At 51.7% G+C, this 17740-nt stretch overlaps 1 protein-coding gene across 1 annotated transcript in view; it reads left to right on the forward strand.

Moving 5' to 3' along the window:
- The window catches only part of AHNAK (AHNAK nucleoprotein), a 118694-nt gene extending 109057 nt beyond the window's left edge, over positions 1–9637 (forward strand). The window contains exon 6 of the mRNA XM_067748718.1: positions 9600–9637. Coding sequence (XP_067604819.1) covers positions 9600–9622 — 23 coding nt within the window. The 3' untranslated portion in view covers positions 9623–9637. The remainder of the gene's footprint in view (positions 1–9599) is intronic.
- The last annotated feature ends 8103 nt before the right edge of the window (positions 9638–17740 follow it).

Below are 17740 nucleotides of genomic sequence, written 5' to 3' on the forward strand. Positions count from 1 at the left end.
AAAGGAAGAATAGGTCTGACACTTGCTACAACATGGATGAACCTTGAGGACACAGAGCTAAGCGAAATAAGCCAGTTACAGAAAGACACAGGCTGCGTGAGTCCACTTCTACGAGGTACTGAGGGTAGTCGGATTCACAGAGAGAGAGAGAAGCATATTGGGTGCCAGGGGCTGGGGGGAAGGGGACGGAGAGCTGTTTTTGTTTAATAGGGACAGAGTCTCAGTTTGGGATGATGAAAAGTCCTGGAGGCGGATGGTGGTGATGATTGCACAACAATGTGAATGTGCTTAATTCTACTGAACTATATACACTTACAAATGGTTGAGATAGTAAATTTCATGTTGTATGTGTTTTCTCATAATTAAAAAATAATAATAATAAAAAAGGGAGAGAACAGCTCAGAGAACGAGCCTGAGTTGAATCCCAGGTGCGTCGCTTACCAGTTGCACTATCTTGGGCAAAGTACTTCACTCCTCTCTGCCTCGATTTCCTTGTCTGTGTGATGAGCATAATAATATTATGTATTGCATCTGGCCATGAGGATTAAATCTGGGTGATGCACGTTAAGGGGTGCCTGATATGGAGAAAGTGCTCAGTGAATGTTGGCGAGTATCCTACTGGCGTGTCTCCACGTCGAAGGCGCAAGAGAAGTACTTTCAATTTTGAGTTTCCTGGGCTTCCCTGGTGGCACAGTGGTTAGGAATCCGCCTGCCAATGCAGGAGACATGGGTTCGAGCCCTGGTCCGGGAAGATCCCACATGCCGCGGAGCAGCAAAGCCCGTGCGCCACAACTCCTGAGCCTGCGCTCTAGAGCCCACGAGCCACAACTACTAAGCCTGCACACCACAACTACTGAAGCCCACGAGCCTAGCTCTGCAACAAGAGAAGCCACCGCAATGAGAAGCCTGGACACCGCAATGAAGAGTAGCCCCTGCTCTCCACAACTAGAGAAAGCCTGTGCTCAGCAACGAAGACCCAATGCAGCCAAAAATAAATACAATAAAATAAAATAAAGGAAGAAAAGAAAATGCATGGTATTAAAAAATTTTTTTTTGAGTTTCCTTGTTCAAATTCACACACTTGACTCTGGGGGATGCAGAGGATCTTGGGTAAACTGCCCTGCATTCACGCTGGGCCTGGGCCCCCAGGATGAGGGTTTCCTTTGTTCCTTCTACACTGCTGTGTCCGTCACATACACCTGTGGGCTTAGCTGACTCCCACGTTCCTGACCTGACCCCAGGGCAGGGCTTGATAGGCAAGGTTACATGAACAAAGAGTAGTTCTGAGGTCCCCCGGTTGGTAAGCCTCTTATCCTCATCCTTGAGTCATAGAACTAGGGTGTCTCCATGAAGCCTCCCCCAAACTGGCTGTCAGACAGGGAGGGCCTTCTGGGCACATGGCCTGTCTCCTTAGTGACACCGCCCAGGGGCTGTGCAGAGAAGGGCCCTATGAGTGTCATCAAGACAGTTCATCAGGTCAAAAACCTTCAGCCTTCATGAAGAACCTTGGGCTAATCCCCCCAGAGCGGTCTGCGTGCTGTTCTCCAGGGCTGTGTCGTGCAGAATCGTGAATGTACTGTTCCTGCTTCTGTTCCTCTCTCTGGATACTCCATTGCTGGTTCCAAGTGTCCCAAGACGGGCTCTTCCATCCTGGCCCTTGGTGGGATGGTGGGGAGGGGCATTTCTCTCCCCCGCCCGGGAGTCTGCAGAGCAGCTGCTTCTCTGCCTTGTCCTGTGGGCAGTTAGGCAAAAAGGGTCAGTCAAGGCTCAGAGCCCAGAGCTTCTTAGACCCTGACAACTGCTCCTCAAACCTTAAACACCCCCGCACTGCGAATTCCAGGCCAGCACCTGCAGCCCACCGTAGCACATGGTAAGAGCCGGGAGCCACCGATTCTGGCCGCGTGTGGGCAGCCCCCTGGTCACTGTGCAAAGACAAACTGTCTGCAGGAAGATAAGGCTCTTGGTTATTAGCACCATGGGTGTGGCAGTGAGCTGGTACAGTTCCTGCTGGGTCCTCCTAGCAAAAAACTGTACCCTGTGCTGCCTGGGCCTGGCTCTGGAGCTTCAGGGAGAGGGCCTGGCCACAGCTAGGGCAGTGGTCAAGGAGCCTGTCCTGGGTGCAACCTTCCCCAGGCTCCAGCTCGGAGGGTGAGAGCACCTTGTGCCTGGCTCCAGCATCTGCTGGGGCCCGAGGGTGGGAGGGACCCAGGGAATCTAGAAGCCCTGCTTGGGGATCTGGATTTTAAGGTGTGCCGGTCCCTCTCCCCTGCATGCGGCGTGTGTGTGTGTGTGTGTGTGTGTGTGTGTGTGTGTGTGTGTGTGCACACGTGGCTGCCAGCTTGGTGAGCTCTGTTCAATGCCCCCTGGGGAGCCTGCCCAGGTCCCCACTTAGAGGGCCGGTAGGGATGGTGGTGGGAAAGCCTGGGCCAGAGGCAGCCCAGGGAAGGTATTGACTGAGACCTGCTGTTGGCCCCTGGGCTTGGTGTCGACTCTGAGCCAGAGGCCGGGGTGCAGCCTGGGCTGGCGTCTGGCCTATGGCAAGTCCCAGCCTGGCCCAGAAAACAGGTTGGAGGCTGTGGGAGGGCCATGCTGATCCTATCCATCCGGCTGGGCCAGCAGACTGGGACTGGTCAGGCCGCAGGCTCGCGGGGTCAGCGCATGGGGCAAGCTGTGGAGTGTTTAGCCTCCTCCCTCCCCCCGGGCTTCTGGCTCCATGCCCGTTCAGGAAACGGCCCCTGAGCAGAGCAGGATTTCCCTTGTGGGTTTGCTTCCTTCTTTTCTGCCTCAGTGGCTCCTGGGGATGGCCCCTGCTTTGACCCAGCCCTACCACGAGGGGTCTGGCAACTTCTGGACGTTTCAGCCAGAATGAGCAAAACTCCACAGACCGTGATGCCTGGGGCCTGTGAGCTTTCAGAAGACCTAAACATTTGTCATGTATCTGTTGGATTCCAAGTGTAAAAAGAAAATCAAAATTGTAATTAATGAATATTTATCTAGGTAACATTATTTCCACTAGCTTACTGGGACTCTGTTCAACTATGATATAGTTATATGTGGATGCAGTAAAGTTTAAGTTGTATGAACCCAATGCATAATCTATTCTTAGGGTCAGAATTAGTAAATTTATACAAGCCTCTTTCAGAAATTTATGGCCCCAATTATATTTATTGTGGGAAGCGTATATATTTGAATGTGTTTGATATGATATGGGATAGAAACATCAAAACTAATAGGCCCTCACAATATCTCCAGCTGTGACCATAGCAGAACACAGCCACCATCCAAACAGGCAGGGAGGGACCAGAGAGAAGAAATACCCCAGCTTCTCTCTTGTCCTGTCCTCTGGTCTATAGCCAGAGCCTTCCATTGGCCTAATCAACTGGCATCAGCTAGCAAGGAAGCCCCGGTTTTGTGGCCCTTAGAGGTCAGCCTCCAGGGACATGGAGTAGATCATGAAAAGGTGGAGAATGAATGGGGGGAGGGGGTGAGTGTCACATATAAGAAAACCAGCCTTGGGACTTCTCTGGGGGACCAGTGGTTAAGAATCCATGCTTCCAATGCGGGGGGCTTAGGTTCGACCCCTGGTCAGGTAACTAAGATCCTGCATGCCACGCGGCGTGGCAAAAAAAAAAAGAAAACAGAAAGAAAGAAAAACCAGCCCATAATAGTATCATTCTACATACGCAGCTCTGGATCTCTCTTTTCCCACTTAATATATGTCTTGGATATCTTTCTAAACCTTGGCACTTACAGATGTTGATTTTTTTCATGCTGCAGAGTATGCATTTGCAGGATGTAATAAAATTTAAGTTACCAGTACCTCTTTGATGGACACTTGTATTGTTTCCAGTTTTTCTGCCATTATAAACCACTCGGCAACTACATTCCTCTTTCTGCCCAACGCCTGGATATAGATGTGCTTCTCTCCCCACCGGTATTGACGTTCTCTGCGGAGGGGTTGTTGTTGGTGAATGACAGGGCTGGGGAGGTGGGAGTGGGAGGGCGTCGGGGTGGGTGAGGAATGGGGGATCTGATTTGGGCAGGGATCTTGATCACCTTCCCAGGGGCAAGTTGTCCCTCAACCCGCAGAAGAGGGCAGGAGCCAACCGAGATGCTCACGTGGGCCGCGGAGCGGCATCCTGTGGGCGCGACACCCACCCCTCAGTTGCGGGTTGTACCCGGTATAAAGCGACCTGGCTTTTGCTGTTTCTGGAGTTTCAGGGAGGGATGGGCTGCGGCAGGTTTCGACCCGCTGAGGATCTGAGCCTTTTCTTGGCTCCCCAGCCAGGCAGGCTCCTGGAGCTGAAACCTGGGGGCTGGGAGCTGGGGATGGGCCTTCCTGAGACGGGGGGCCTGGCAGCCCCAGCAGGTTCTTGGCTCTGGGGGAAGCTCCCTCCAAGGGTGGGGACAATAAAGGTGATGGAAGGCCCTGTTCTGCAGGGTGGAAACTGGTTTCCCCTCCGTTTTACTGGCAGCTCTGGGGATTTGGGCAGCAGATTTGCGTTGACAGCATGTGACACGATTCACTTCCTGACCTTTCCCAGGGAGCGTGTGCACTTGGTTGCTGAATTCTGCAGGCTGTCTGCTCTGCAGTGAGTCACCAGGTCCTGCCCTCCACGTCTGTCCTGCCCTGGGCTTCTGCCCACTGTGGACTTGGCAGGTCACTGCCAAGGTCCCTCTGCCCAGCGCCTGACGGCCCTGCCCTCACCCGTCAGGGGGGACATAAGCCCACGTGGTCAGCAGACGGGGGTCAGGGCCCAGCTCTGCTGCTGGCTGGCCGAGAGGCTCTGCAGGGCTGCGGTGGTCCCGCACACACAAGGAAGGGGAGAGAAGACCACCACGGGCTCCTTCAGGCTCGTAGTTTGAGACCCAGCGGTGTCTCACCCAGAGGAGCCTGGTGAGCCCCTGGCCTGCGTCCTCCACCCACGGCCTATGCTGTCCCCTCTGGGACCCACATCACTTTCCGTCCATCAGGGTGGTGCAGCGTCCTCAAACACAGGTGTTCACGAAACGAACTAGAACTTTATCATCTATCTCTATTTTTATAACTAAAATAGTTACAGTTTATGTCTATATATTTTATATGTAATGTGTTTTATCACATACACATATAAAAATACATAATACATATAATAATAATATTTATATGATAACTAAAATAACAAAAATAAAATGTAATTTCAGTCTCAAGCCTTCACTCTGCTAAGGGGGTGGAAACCTAGTCTCAGCCCCCTTGGGGCTTCTCCTGTCCAGAGCTGTGCCTAACCTCCAGGGGGGCTTGTTCAGAACCAAGGCTTTGGTGGGGTTTGTGTGGTGAGAGCGTCTGGTGCTTGATGTCACCTGTCACCAGCTCATCTCTTGTTGCTGGCCGTCAGCCTGTGCAGGCCTCCAGTTCACTGGCTTTGTCTGCCACCTCGGGGCCACTCCTGGGTGCACAGAATCCCACGGCTGCTCCCACGTGGTGCGGGGCTGGGAGATTCTGCTGTGACACCACCTCAGATGTTATCACGCATCCATTTCTTCTTTGGGGGGTTCTGCTCTCTGCTCTCAGATTCTTCAGACCCACCTGAGCACTTTGCCGTCTCACTAAGGCTTGGTCTCTCCGGTGGCTTACCTGGTGGATTTGATAACCAGAGAGGATCCGTTTTTAACGCCTCCCTACTATAGACAACAAAACTTATTCTCATTAATAACTGTGAAATGAAATGAAGAAAAGAAATGAAACACAGAAAAGAAATGCAGACAGTGATCACTGATTTATTTATCTGTCAAGATCATTTTATTGAAATACACACACCCTGCTGGCAAATATAAATATCAGAGCACACAAATATTCACACATTAAAACACAGCTCTTCAGCACTATTTACAATAGCCAAGCAACCTAAATGTCCATCGACAGATGAATGGATAAAGAAGACGTGGTACATATACACAACAGAATATTACTCAGCCATAAAAAAGAATGAAACAATGCCATTTGCAGCAACATGGACTAGCCTAGAGATTATCATACTAAGTGAAGTAAGTCGGAAAGAGACAGACAAATACCATAGGATATCACTTACATGTGCAATCTAAAATATGACACAAATGAACTTATTTATGAAACAGAACCAGACCCACAGACATAGAAAACAAACTTTTGGGGACTTCCCTTGTGGTCCAGTGGTAAAGAATCCACTTTCCAATGCAGGGGACACAGGTTCTATCCCTGGTCGGGGAACTAAGATCCCACATGCTGAGGGGCAAATAAACCCACACGCCACAACTACTGAGCCCGCACGCCTCAAGTAGAGAGCCTGCGTGCCGCAAACCACAGAGCCTGTGCGCCACAATTACAGAGAGGAAAACCCGCACGCCACAACTAGAGAGAAGCCCCCGCGCCGCAACGAAAGATCCCACACGCTGCAACGAAGATCCCGCGTGCCACAACTAAGACCAGATACACCCCCCCCCAAAAAAAGAAAACAAACGTATGGTTACCAAAGGGAAAAGGGGGTGGCGGAGGAATAAATTAGGAGTTTGGAATTAGCAGATACAAACTACTATATATAAAATAGATAAACAACAAGGCCCTACTGTATAGCCCAGGGAACTACATTCCATATCCTGTGATAAACTATAATGGAAAAGAATATGAAAAAGAATATATATATATGTATATATCTGAATTCACTTTGCTGTACACCAAAAACTAACACAACATTGTAAATCAACTATACTCTAATAAAAAAAAAAAACCACAAAAAAACAAAAGCACAGCTATTTATTCAATAGTTTGTATATTTACCTAATGAACTTTGATCCTTTGGTTATAATCTGCTATATTAATTTCTTATGTAAATAATTATCCAATTAAAATTTAGCTAGAAGTAAAGTTTTATAAAACTGAAATATGTACCTGCAAAAGGTAAAATGAGGCAACTACTAAATTGTACCACTGATGTACTGTCTTATTTATTTGATTTGTTCTTTAGTTTTAAAACAATCAGCAGTTGAAAAAAGAATACATTTCAACTTTAAAGATATTAAAATTTAGTCCAATATTTCATGTATGAACGAAAATGTTCACTTCCTAAACAAAAAGATTATACCTTACACTGTTTTACTGTTTAAAATTTTAAACCCAAAGAAAAGCTCAAGTGGCCTAAGATGACAGAAATGAAGCAATTCAAGTTCTCTTTCTTGCTTTTTACAAGCACAGCACTTTGGTTGTTCACTTTGAATTTGCTGTTTGAGCACAGCCGTACGTAGCACACAGGAGCTGGAGACGAACTGAATCCGAAGCCAGCTTCAAGGATTCTGCCCCTTCACAAACTTACTCTTTTTTTTTTGAGCCACTGATAAAATAATGTTCTTTATTACAACAGAATATAGTATACAGATTTATAGCAAAACAATATAAAAAAACTAGATAAATGAAAGAAAACAAACTGTAAAATTGACTCAAGTAAACTTAAAGATATGCTGGGACAGTAACCAAAGAAATCATAGAACCCTAAGAACCAGAAGGTCCAGTTGATTTTACAGGCACGTTTTACTAAACTTTTAGGTAATAATAATAGGAATAGGAATAGTAGATGATGTATATTGAGCTGTATCTAGGTTCCAGACAGTCTGAAGTGCTTTACGTAATAAGCAAATTTAATTTTCACAGTAATCTAAGCGGATAGTCAGTGGCTTCTATGTGAAAACTTTCAATGATGGCAAACTTTCTACTTTGTACTTAGCCTGTTCTTTAGTTGAATAGCTTTAACCAACAATTTTCTTTTTACATGGATGCAAATATCCTCTATTATTCCCACCTATTAGCTCTAGTTCTGCCTTTTAGAGCTATATGACATAAGTGAACCTCTTCTTTCATGTGGCAATCCTTTATATCCTGGAAAGCCATTATCATGTCTGCTTTCTCTTGTTTAAGAGACATCATTTAAGATCTGTACAGGGACTTCCCTGGCAGTCCAGTGGTTAAGACTCTGTGCTTCCACCGCAGGGGGTACAGGTTTGGTCCCTGGTTGGGGAACTAAGATCCTGCATGCCACGTGATGTGGCCAGAAAAGAAAACAAAAGAAACGTTTTGGGTTTTCCTGGTGGTGCAGTGGATAAGAATCTGCCTGCCAATGCAGAGGACACAGGTTCGATCCCTGGTTCGGGAAGATCCCACATGCCATGGAGCAACTAAGCCCGTGCACCACAACTACTGAGCCTGCGCTCTAGGGCCCACGAGCCACAACTACTGAGGCCGCGTGCCACAACTACTGAAGCCTGCACACCTAGAGCCCGTGCTCTGCAATAAGAGGCACGCATGCAGCCATGAAGAGTAGCCCCCGCTCACCACAACTAGAGAAAGCCCACTTGCAGCAACAAAGACCCAACGCAGCCAAAAATAAATAAATAAAAACGTTTTGCATAAATTATTTAATATCCATATTTTCCCACCTTCTAGTCCTGTAGCCCTCTTAATTTCCTGCATAGGTTTACAAAGATTGCTGTTAGTAGTTTTGTGTTCCTGTCTTCACGACAAACTTACTCTTGACATGAACCCATTGGAGACCAACTGTATAACTGGGAGTTCTTAGAAATAATTTCCACATAGAATACAATGCCTGTTAAAAGATAAGCAGTAAACATGTGCTGATTTGGAGCTCACGTATATATTATGAAAACTCTACATTACCTGTATCAGATGCTTGCAACTTGGACTTAGGAGAATATTCCAGGTAGGGGTATTTTATCACTGATATTGTTTAGAATTGCTGGTGCATGGTGATAGTATATAGACACAGAGAATGGACTTGAGGACCCGGGGTGGGAGGGGGAAGCTGGGGCAAAGTGAGAGTAGCATCGACATATATACACTACCAAATGTTCAATAGCTAGTGGGAAGCAGCAGCATAGCACACCTTCCTCCCTGCCGGGCACGTGGAGGGCAAGTCCACCTCTGGGGCTTTGCTTTCGCTCTCCCTCTGCCTGGATGCTTCATCCCAGATTATTTCCTGATTGCGGCTCTCACAGCCCCTCTGTGGATAAGCCTTCCCTGATCACTGCGGCCCCTCTCCCCCGTCGCTCTGGATTTCAGAATCCGGCTTTCTTTCCTTTAGAACCTTCATTACCATCTGAAATGATCTCATTTACGTGTTTGTCTATTATTTGCCTTCCCCTCCCTCCCCCAACGTAAGCTCCGTGCTCGCCCATGATGCTCCAGGGCCGTGCACACAGTAGGTGCTTATTAAGTATTTGTTGAATGAATGGATGGGGCTCTTAGCCTCTCGCCGCCCCAGCCTCAGCACCGGGTGTTCTGTGAGCGTCGGTGGTGGGGAGGACGAGGATGGCACTCAGAGCAGGGCCTGGCACATACTAAATACCAAAATACTCAGTGTTTTCTGGGACAGTTATTGCACCCAGGCCCTGGGGCTTGGCCTCAGTAATTTCCCCATTTCCTGAGATGCCCTCAGCTGTCCTTCCCCATGTTTACCTGCTGAGATCTCTCTGCGTACACCGACCTTCCATTCGCATCTCCACTTGCTGAAATCCTTCTCACCTTCGAGACTCAGGCCAAAGGCAACTTTCCACTAAGACTTCTCTCACCTCTTCAGGGAGAACGTGGCATCAGCAGTGACGGCAGCAGCAATAACTCCCACCCGCCCTCTGCCCGGCACCGCACTCAACTCCATCTCTCATTTTGGCCTTACAACAGTCCTACGAGGTAGGTTCCACTCCCGTCCCCATTTCAAAGATGGAGAAACTGAGGCTCAGGAAGTTGCCGGAAGTCTTGCAGTCACAAGTAAAGGAAGGAGTAAGTCAGACAGAGAAAGACAAATATCATGTGATATCGCTTATATGTGAAATCTAAAAAAAAAAATGGTGAAAATGGACTTATTTACACAACAGAAATAGAGTCACAGATGTAGAAAACAAACTTATAGTTACCAGGGAGGAAACGGGGGAGGGAGGGATAAACTGAAAGATTGGGATTGACATATACACACTACTATATATAAAATAGATAACTAATAAGGACCTACTGTATAGCACAGCGAACTCTACTCAACACTCTGTAATGACCTATATGGGAAAGAATCTAAAAAAGAGTGGATTCATGTATATGTATAACTGAATCGCTTTGCTGTACACCTGAAACTAACACAACATTGTAAATCAACTATAATAAAAATTTAAAAAAAAATCAAAGTTTAAACAAAACAAAACAAGTAGAGGAGGGAGGATCTAAACCCTGGGAGGCTGACCCTGGCCACGATCTCCAGCCCCTGTGCTGAGGGTCCCCACCCTGCCCCCGCCATTGACCATCCCATCTCCAGCCCTGTGTTCTGGAACCTGGGACATTGCTGGGGGGGGGGGGGGGGCGGGGATTAAACCTAATTCTGGCCCTTCATCCCTCACCCCAAGCACCTGCTGTTTTTATTGCCAAGAAAAATTGGTTCCATAGAGCTATTGTGAAAATTTTGAAGGAAAAGAAGTTCAGGTGCGGGGAAGGGACTAATGGAACTTGGCAAATAGAAGGTAATTACTGTAAATCGCATCTTAACATTTTTGTGTAATTACATACTTCTCTGTGGTTCAAACTGCTCAAACTGCTCAAGAGTTAGTTTTAAAATACAATCCTGGGACTTCCCTGGCGGTCCAATGGTTAAGACCCGGCACTCCCAATGCAGGGGGGCTGGGGTTGATCCCTGGTCAGGGAACTAGATCCCGCATGCTGCAATGAAGATCCCGGACGCCGCAACTAAGACCCGGCGCAGCCAAATAAATAAATGAGTAAATAAATAAATATTTTAAAAATAAAATAAAATACAATGCTGACTGAAGTAATTAAGTTCTCCCCCCCTGCCCCCATCTCCCCTCTGGAAGGCTGGACCTCTATGAGGAAAGGCCATGACCTGAAGCTGGCCGTCCTCCCAACAGGCGACACAGCGCCCAGCACAGGGATGTTTGGAGCGATGCAGGACTTTGAGCTTTTTTTCTCTTAGCCTCAGAGGTGTCATCTGTAAATTGGGGCCAGTGGAGGCCGCCAGCCGTCCCTCTCAGAGGGGCTGTCAGAGTTCAGCAAGTGACGGGAGGAAGCCCATGCATTCCAGAGGCCTCGGCTTGAGTGGTTTGAGGGGAGCGTGTGGGGAAGAGACAGTGGTTGGCTGGGGCCCAGGGCTTGGCCCTGCTTCAAGGGTCTCACAAGCATATGGGGAGGCAGACGGACAAGGCGACCGTGGTTCACGGACTGTTCCCTAGGAGCTGCTCAGAGGAGGAAAAGATAGAAAGGCTTCCTGGAGGAGGTGTCTTTGAGTTGGGTAGGTGGGTGGGAGCTGGAAGGAAGCGAGGTCAGAGCTGGGAGAGGCCGGCCCCTCCATCGGCTGTTCTCCACATGCCGAGCCTGGGGCTGGTTCTGAGGACACGGTTTAGAGTGGGAGACAGATGCTAATCGCAACAGTGACAGTTTCCATGAAGGAGAGATTCCGGCATGGAGGAGGGATCACTGGACTTGGGTGTTGGAGCAAGGGTCCCTTGGGTGGGCTCTGAGATCAGCAGGCGCTGTCTAGTGGGGGGAGGAAAGGGGGCTCTGAGCAGAGGGAAGAGTGTGTGAAGCTTGGTGGCCGGAGGGAGCGGGGCCCTGTAAGAAGCCGGCGTGGCCGAGGCCCACGAGCTCGATGAGTTGGAGCCCTCTGGGCAGGGGCCCATCCACACAGAGCCTGGAGTGACAAAGGGGCATTTGCGTTTAACTTGGTCACAGGACACCCGGAAAGGTACTAAAGTGGGGTGCAGGGCAGGCTGGAGCAGGGGCAGGGGGCACAGGCGGGGGACGTGCATCTGGTGGATGGAGGAGAAAGGGGCTTGTTGGGGTGGGGGAGGGCAGGTGGGCACAGCTCAGTTCATGGAGTCTTCTAGAAGCACCACTCTGGAGGGCGGGCTGGGATTGGGGTGGAGTTTGAGTTCATTGTTATTTCGAACTCTGTGGTCATGGCTGTTATGTTTGTTAAATGAATGTAAACAATCGCCCTGATTGGGCTCATGAACTTGGATACAGAAAGGGACACTGCCCACACATCCACACCCACGCAGGCCTGGGGCTGGGCCTCAGCCCCACAAGCAGTCCTATCATGCAGATGGGGAGTTGGCTGTAGAAATGGCCCTCCAGGGGCCATTCCAGGCTGGTGACCTGGGCGCCCTAGCTGTGGACCCGCGTTCTGCCTGTTCCCTGCCCCTCTCACGTTCTCACGGAGCCCAGCCCCGCTTCCCCACCCAGGCCCTGACCTGCTGGAGCCACTGCCAATAGGGCCTTCACCTCACCTGGGAGCTGACGTCTCTCCTGCAACAGCAAGGGGGCCCCTGACCCTGAGCCCACGGACGGTGGGGCCTGGGGCCTCGTGGTGGGCCCGCCTCTGGGCTGGGGTTAGAGGGGGTGATGGGCAGCGCTGGCTGTGTTTCCCCAGGTCTTGGGTGGGTTTGCCCCCGCCGGGCGCCGTTGTGACTAGGGCTGAGGCTTGGGCTGTCATCCAGCCTCCTCAGGCATTCCTGCTTGCTTGCCTGGGCGGTCCCATCTCCCCTGGCCTCGCTTTTCCCATCTGAAAAATGGGCATAGCACCGGGTGGGCAAGGTTGTTGGACTTAGGGAGGGTGAGTGGCATCACGGGTGGCCTTGGACATTCCTTGTTCCAACCCCAGAGATGAGCGGCCCTGCAGTCTGGCCCAGCTCTGGGGAGAGGCTTTCTCAGGCGTGGGGGGTTCCCTCTGCCAGGAGATGAGCTCACAGGGCGGGCCGGGCCTTGGGGGCCACACATCCGTTGTCCTCCCTTTCCTGGGAGTTGGTCCAGAGACAAGGGGCAGGGCGTCTGCTTTTCATCGGGTGCCTGTTTCTAATTCCTTTGGCCTCTGAGCTCCTTTTCAGAAGGAGGAAGAGGCACTTAACTGATTGTGACCCAGCACGGTGCTGAGGAAGACGTGCTGGGCTTGGCGTCAAGGAGAACGGGATCCGGGGCCTAACCGGGCCCCTTACTGCTGTGTGACCTCGGTGAGGTGTCCACTGCCTCTCAGCATCGAGGGCCCCATTTGGAAAATGGGAATGATGATTTCTGCCCTGTCTACTCCACAAAGTAGAGAGAGATGGGAAAGTGCTTTGTAAACTGCAAAATATGAAACTTCCCCTCTGCGGCGGCATGGTTGTAGGTGGGGTCCCGCCCAGTGGCCTTGCCCCACACGGGGGCAGCCAGGCCTGCTGGCCGAGCCCCGGCTCTGTGTCTCCAAAAGGTCAAAGCGACTTTAGGTCCAAGGAATGGAGACCCATTTTAGGAGCTGCTGGCTGGGGACCCTAAGCATGGCAGGGGCTCAGAAAAGGAAGAGTTCAGTCTGGTTGGCGTGGCCTGGGAACAAAGTAACACACTAAGGAGAGCTAACGCTTACTGAGTGCCCAGCACACTTCTAAGACTTTTCTGTGTATTAATTGATTAGGCATCACAACCACCCTCGGAGGGAGGTTACTGTTTTCCTCCCCGTAAACCCTTCAAGGGTGGAAAGGCATTTTGGGAGAGGGAAAGGGGTGGCCAGAGGCTGGGGAGCCCCTCGCACGCAGGGGCAGCGGAAGGAGGGGGCCCAGGGGTCGGGGTCTGACACCACAGCAGCAGGAACCCTCGGAGGCTCCTGGGTGAACTAATCCTTGAGGGTGGGCGGGAGGGGGCTCTTGGGAGGACTGGCTGTGGGCCTTCCTTATTCCTCTGGCTTCACACCTGAGCACAGGTCCAGCGGCCACCCATGTGGCCCCTCCGGGAATCCTCGACGCCAAGAAGGGCCGAGAAGCCGGGCAGTGCTGGCGCACGGGCTGAGGCTCTCGGAGCCAGGCTGGCCAGCGTGGTGGCCAAGGGGCCTGCAGTAGGGCCTGCGGGTGCCAGGCCGCACCCCATCCTGGGACCTGACCCCGGGAAGGGCAGGGCAGCACCACCTGCTGGGTTTTAGGGGAGCCACGAGCACTCCGCCCACGCGGACAGGAAAATGGTGCCCTCCCGGTCTGAGCCCCTCATGCAGCCTGGTCAGGGGACTGGCCCAGCTAGGGAGGGGGTGGTAGGGCCATGGCCCCAGTGGTCAGAGACAGGAGACAGCGCTGGAATCTTTCCTCTCAAAGAAAATGAAGCCCCTTCCAAGGGAGGCCACCCCGGAGTGCCAGGGTGGAGGCCCTCGGCCTGAGACCTGGGGTGCAGCAAGGTAGGCGCATCGCCCTCCCCAGGACAGCCGTGCATCCACGTAAGTCCTTGGGGCTGGGAGTGGGCAGTGTGTGTGGGGAGGCTGGCTCTGCAGGGCACCCCGCCCTGGGTCCTGACCATTTCTGCTTGAGAGCAGTTGACAAACATGCAGGAATTTAAGACAAAGAAGGAGACAGGGTGTGAAAGGGCTTGGCGGGGAGCGGCAGTCTTGAGTGTGAGGCATCCAGGGTGTGTTATCTGTGCAAGAGCCAGAGATAAGATGAGCAGAGATGGATGGGAAGATTGGGGAAGTGCAAGGCAGAAAGGCTGGATCCAGGGCGGGGTCACCAGGGAAGCAGGGGCCACAGTGAGCTGTGTGGGCTTAGTGGGCCCAGGGAAGGGAGGGGGCAGACAGGCGGCGGGAGGGAGGGACTCGCCTGGGTCTTCCTTACTTTTTCAAAGATTTAAATACTCAGCGTCTCAATAGAACACTGGGAGGCAGCGTCCGAGTTCAAAGCCCCAGGGATCTGGCACCAGTGGACAGGAGAGTGTTGTTCTCAAGGCAAGAGCAGCCCAGCCTTTGTTCTCATCCCACAGAAATATCCCTGCCTTTGGTGAGACGGCACCCAGCGGGGCCCATCTGTAAATACTTCGGAAGATGCCCTTTGCCCAGGAGGCACTTGGCGCCGCTCCCGCTTACTGTGTGGACGGCAGGCCAGGCCTTCCCTGGGGGCTGCATGGCGAACCCGCTCCCCACCTGCTCGACCCACTCCAAGTCACTCTTGGTCACATTTCTGGGTGGGGCCCTGTGCTCCGGCACAACCCACGCTTCCCTTTCCAAACCTTAAGCCCGGTCTTGTTCCCGCAGCCCAGCACTGCGGGCTTCCACTGCAGAAGCAGAGGAGGGAACCTGAACGGCCGGGCAGGTGTGGCGGGGGTCCTGGCTACCCAACGAGCCAGAGCCATTAAGACGGGGTAGGACCTGTGAGGAGAGACCGAGGGCACAGTCACCCATCCAGGCTAGGGACAGGCTTTGGACACAACTGCTGTCGGTGACGTTTTCTGAGTAAACTGGACTCATCTGAATGTTGACTGAGTATTATAAAAGGTGAAAGTTTACTGACATGGAAAGGTGGATTGTTAACTGAAAAAAACATTTAAAAAGCACACGGAGTGGCCTCATCTGGGACAAAATACTAATGAATACACAGTAGGTGTTAATAGTGATACTGACTGGGGTGCTAAGAAGTTTTTCCCCTTATTTTTTTCTTATGTTTGTGGATGTATGTTTTCTCACCCTTAAAATTTTTTTTGGTCAATTTTTTTCCAACTTCTACAATGAACATATACCCCCTTTTATTATATTAATTTATTATATAATAATATTAATATTATTATTATATTAAAAGGTTATTTTTAACTAAAAAGTGTTTGGTAAAAATTGCTACCCTGAAAAATAACAACCCTGGGGCTGCCTGAGTCATGGATGGAGCCACGGCCTACAGGACAGGAAGAACTAACCTCTCTGCTCCTTTGCTCCCAGCCAGCGCTTAGAACCCAAACCCCATCTGAGTTCGGCCTAGGATCCAGAAAGTACTGATAATTGCAGAGCAAAAAACAGACTTGACTCTGAGATGATCTGTGATTTAAAAAAAAAAAAAGGATCCCAGCCTGGTCTCCTTTACCAACCCAGTCCGGGCCTGGCCCAAACGTCTCTTTGCATGAAAATCCAAGTCCATTTTAATCGTGGGTTGGGGAAGAAAAGCAGAATTTGAAAGAGAAAGTGGTTACGTGTGCTGTTCTTTTCTGCTCGTCACCCGGAGCGCTCGTGGGACGGCCCCTACTTGCATCTGGGGGCGCTGGGTGCCGCGCACGACTTGAGAAGTCCATCGTCACCCAGGGACAGAGGGTTTGGGACCAGGGAGGCCGCTACAAACCGTGGTTTAACTGGAATGCAACGAATGCCCCGGGAAACCTGTTTCTCTGGGCCTTACTTCATCTGTCAGCAGAGCCCTGTCGTCCCTGAGCCTCCCCTGGCACGCTAACCCCTCACAAGAGACGAGCTGCATGCCTGTGGCCCAGCTCTTCTGGGTCACACGAGTTGGGTGGATGAGCCGGACCGGCGGCCTGCCTCTCTGATGGCACCTGTGCTCCAGAGGGAACCACCGCTGGGCACCGCGCCCACCACCAGCCCAGCCCCGTCCCAGCCCCATTCCTTCCTGGGTCCCTCGCACACAGTGCAAGAGGGGGCGGAGGGTACCACACGCCCTTCAGCTGGCCGCCCTGCGGGCCGCCCCCCGCCCCCTCAGAGCTGCCACCGCCTGTCCAAATGCAGCCACGGTTCTGGGCGAGGGTGAAGGCAGAGGTGGGGCGGGAGGGACGGTGTCCCCGCGGGCTCCCCCCGCCTCCCACTTCTCAGGAGAGGGTGACACAGCCCGCTCCCTCCCCCTCTGCCCTCAGAGTCCATAATCTCTCATGCTAGAGAGGAACATGGCTGGAACGGACATTACTTGAAAGAAACATTTATTGTCCAACAGCTCCACAGTTAAGGCCCTTCCTTCCCTGGACGGGGGCCCAGCTGCCTCCCGCAGACACCCACCCGCTCTGGGCTCTGGGCTCCCATATTCTCCTTATGGGTTACCGTGTAACCCTCTTCCTGGCTGTAAGGGGCTGCCGGCCGCGGCAGCAGGTGCAGAGCGGGCTTCACTGATTTAAGAGTCAGAGACGTGGTTGATTTCGATGCGTTCTGTGGGGCATTTGCTAGCATTTGTTTTTCTGGACAACTGTGCTCTAAAATAATAGTATTTAGATGAAATGAAGGTCAGAACAGGAACCCCCTCGCGGTTCCAAAATTTCTGAGTAGATTGATTTGATTCAGGGTGGAGATGAGTTTTCTCCCCTTTGGGCTGAAAGCGGTGGACAGTGTGTGGTTTGCTGCCCTCCTGTGGCAGAGAAGGGATAAAAGGCTGTCGTTCCCCTTCAGACGCTACAGTGAGCCTACGTTTGTTGGACAGTTAGGGAGCTGCCCCCTGGCAACGTGGGGGGCGGGAGAGACCCACGGTGGTCTCCACATATGGGATCCCAGGCTAGTGGAGTGACCGTTCACTGAACCGAGGTCCGAGGGCAACAACACGCGCCTGGGCTCACACAGAGGGGCTGGGGACCCTTCCCTAAGTGGGCTGCCCGACCAAAGAGGGCAGGTGGCCCGAGCTGAGGCCCCAGCGGCCCCTGGTGACTAGATCCACTTCCCTCGTCAACAGAATCGAGAAGCGCAAAACCAGCCTCTGCTCCCTGCTCCTCCCTTCTCCCCTCCCCACTCCCCTCAGGATCCCTATGTTGAAGCCCTAAGCCCCAGGTATGTGGTGACAGGGGCTTTGAAGAGGTGAAAGTGAGGCCGTTAGGTGGCCCTGATCCCATGTGACTGGTGTCCTTAGAAGAGGGGGAGATTGGGCCACAGACTCTATAAAGAACAGGCTGCGCGCAAGCCAGAGAGAGCGACCTCAGGAGAAGCTACCCTGCTGACGCCTGCGCCTGGGGCTTCCCGCCTCTGGAACG

Source organism: Pseudorca crassidens, chromosome 9, assembly GCF_039906515.1.
Source record: "Pseudorca crassidens isolate mPseCra1 chromosome 9, mPseCra1.hap1, whole genome shotgun sequence".
Taxonomy (NCBI): Eukaryota; Metazoa; Chordata; class Mammalia; order Artiodactyla; family Delphinidae; genus Pseudorca; species Pseudorca crassidens.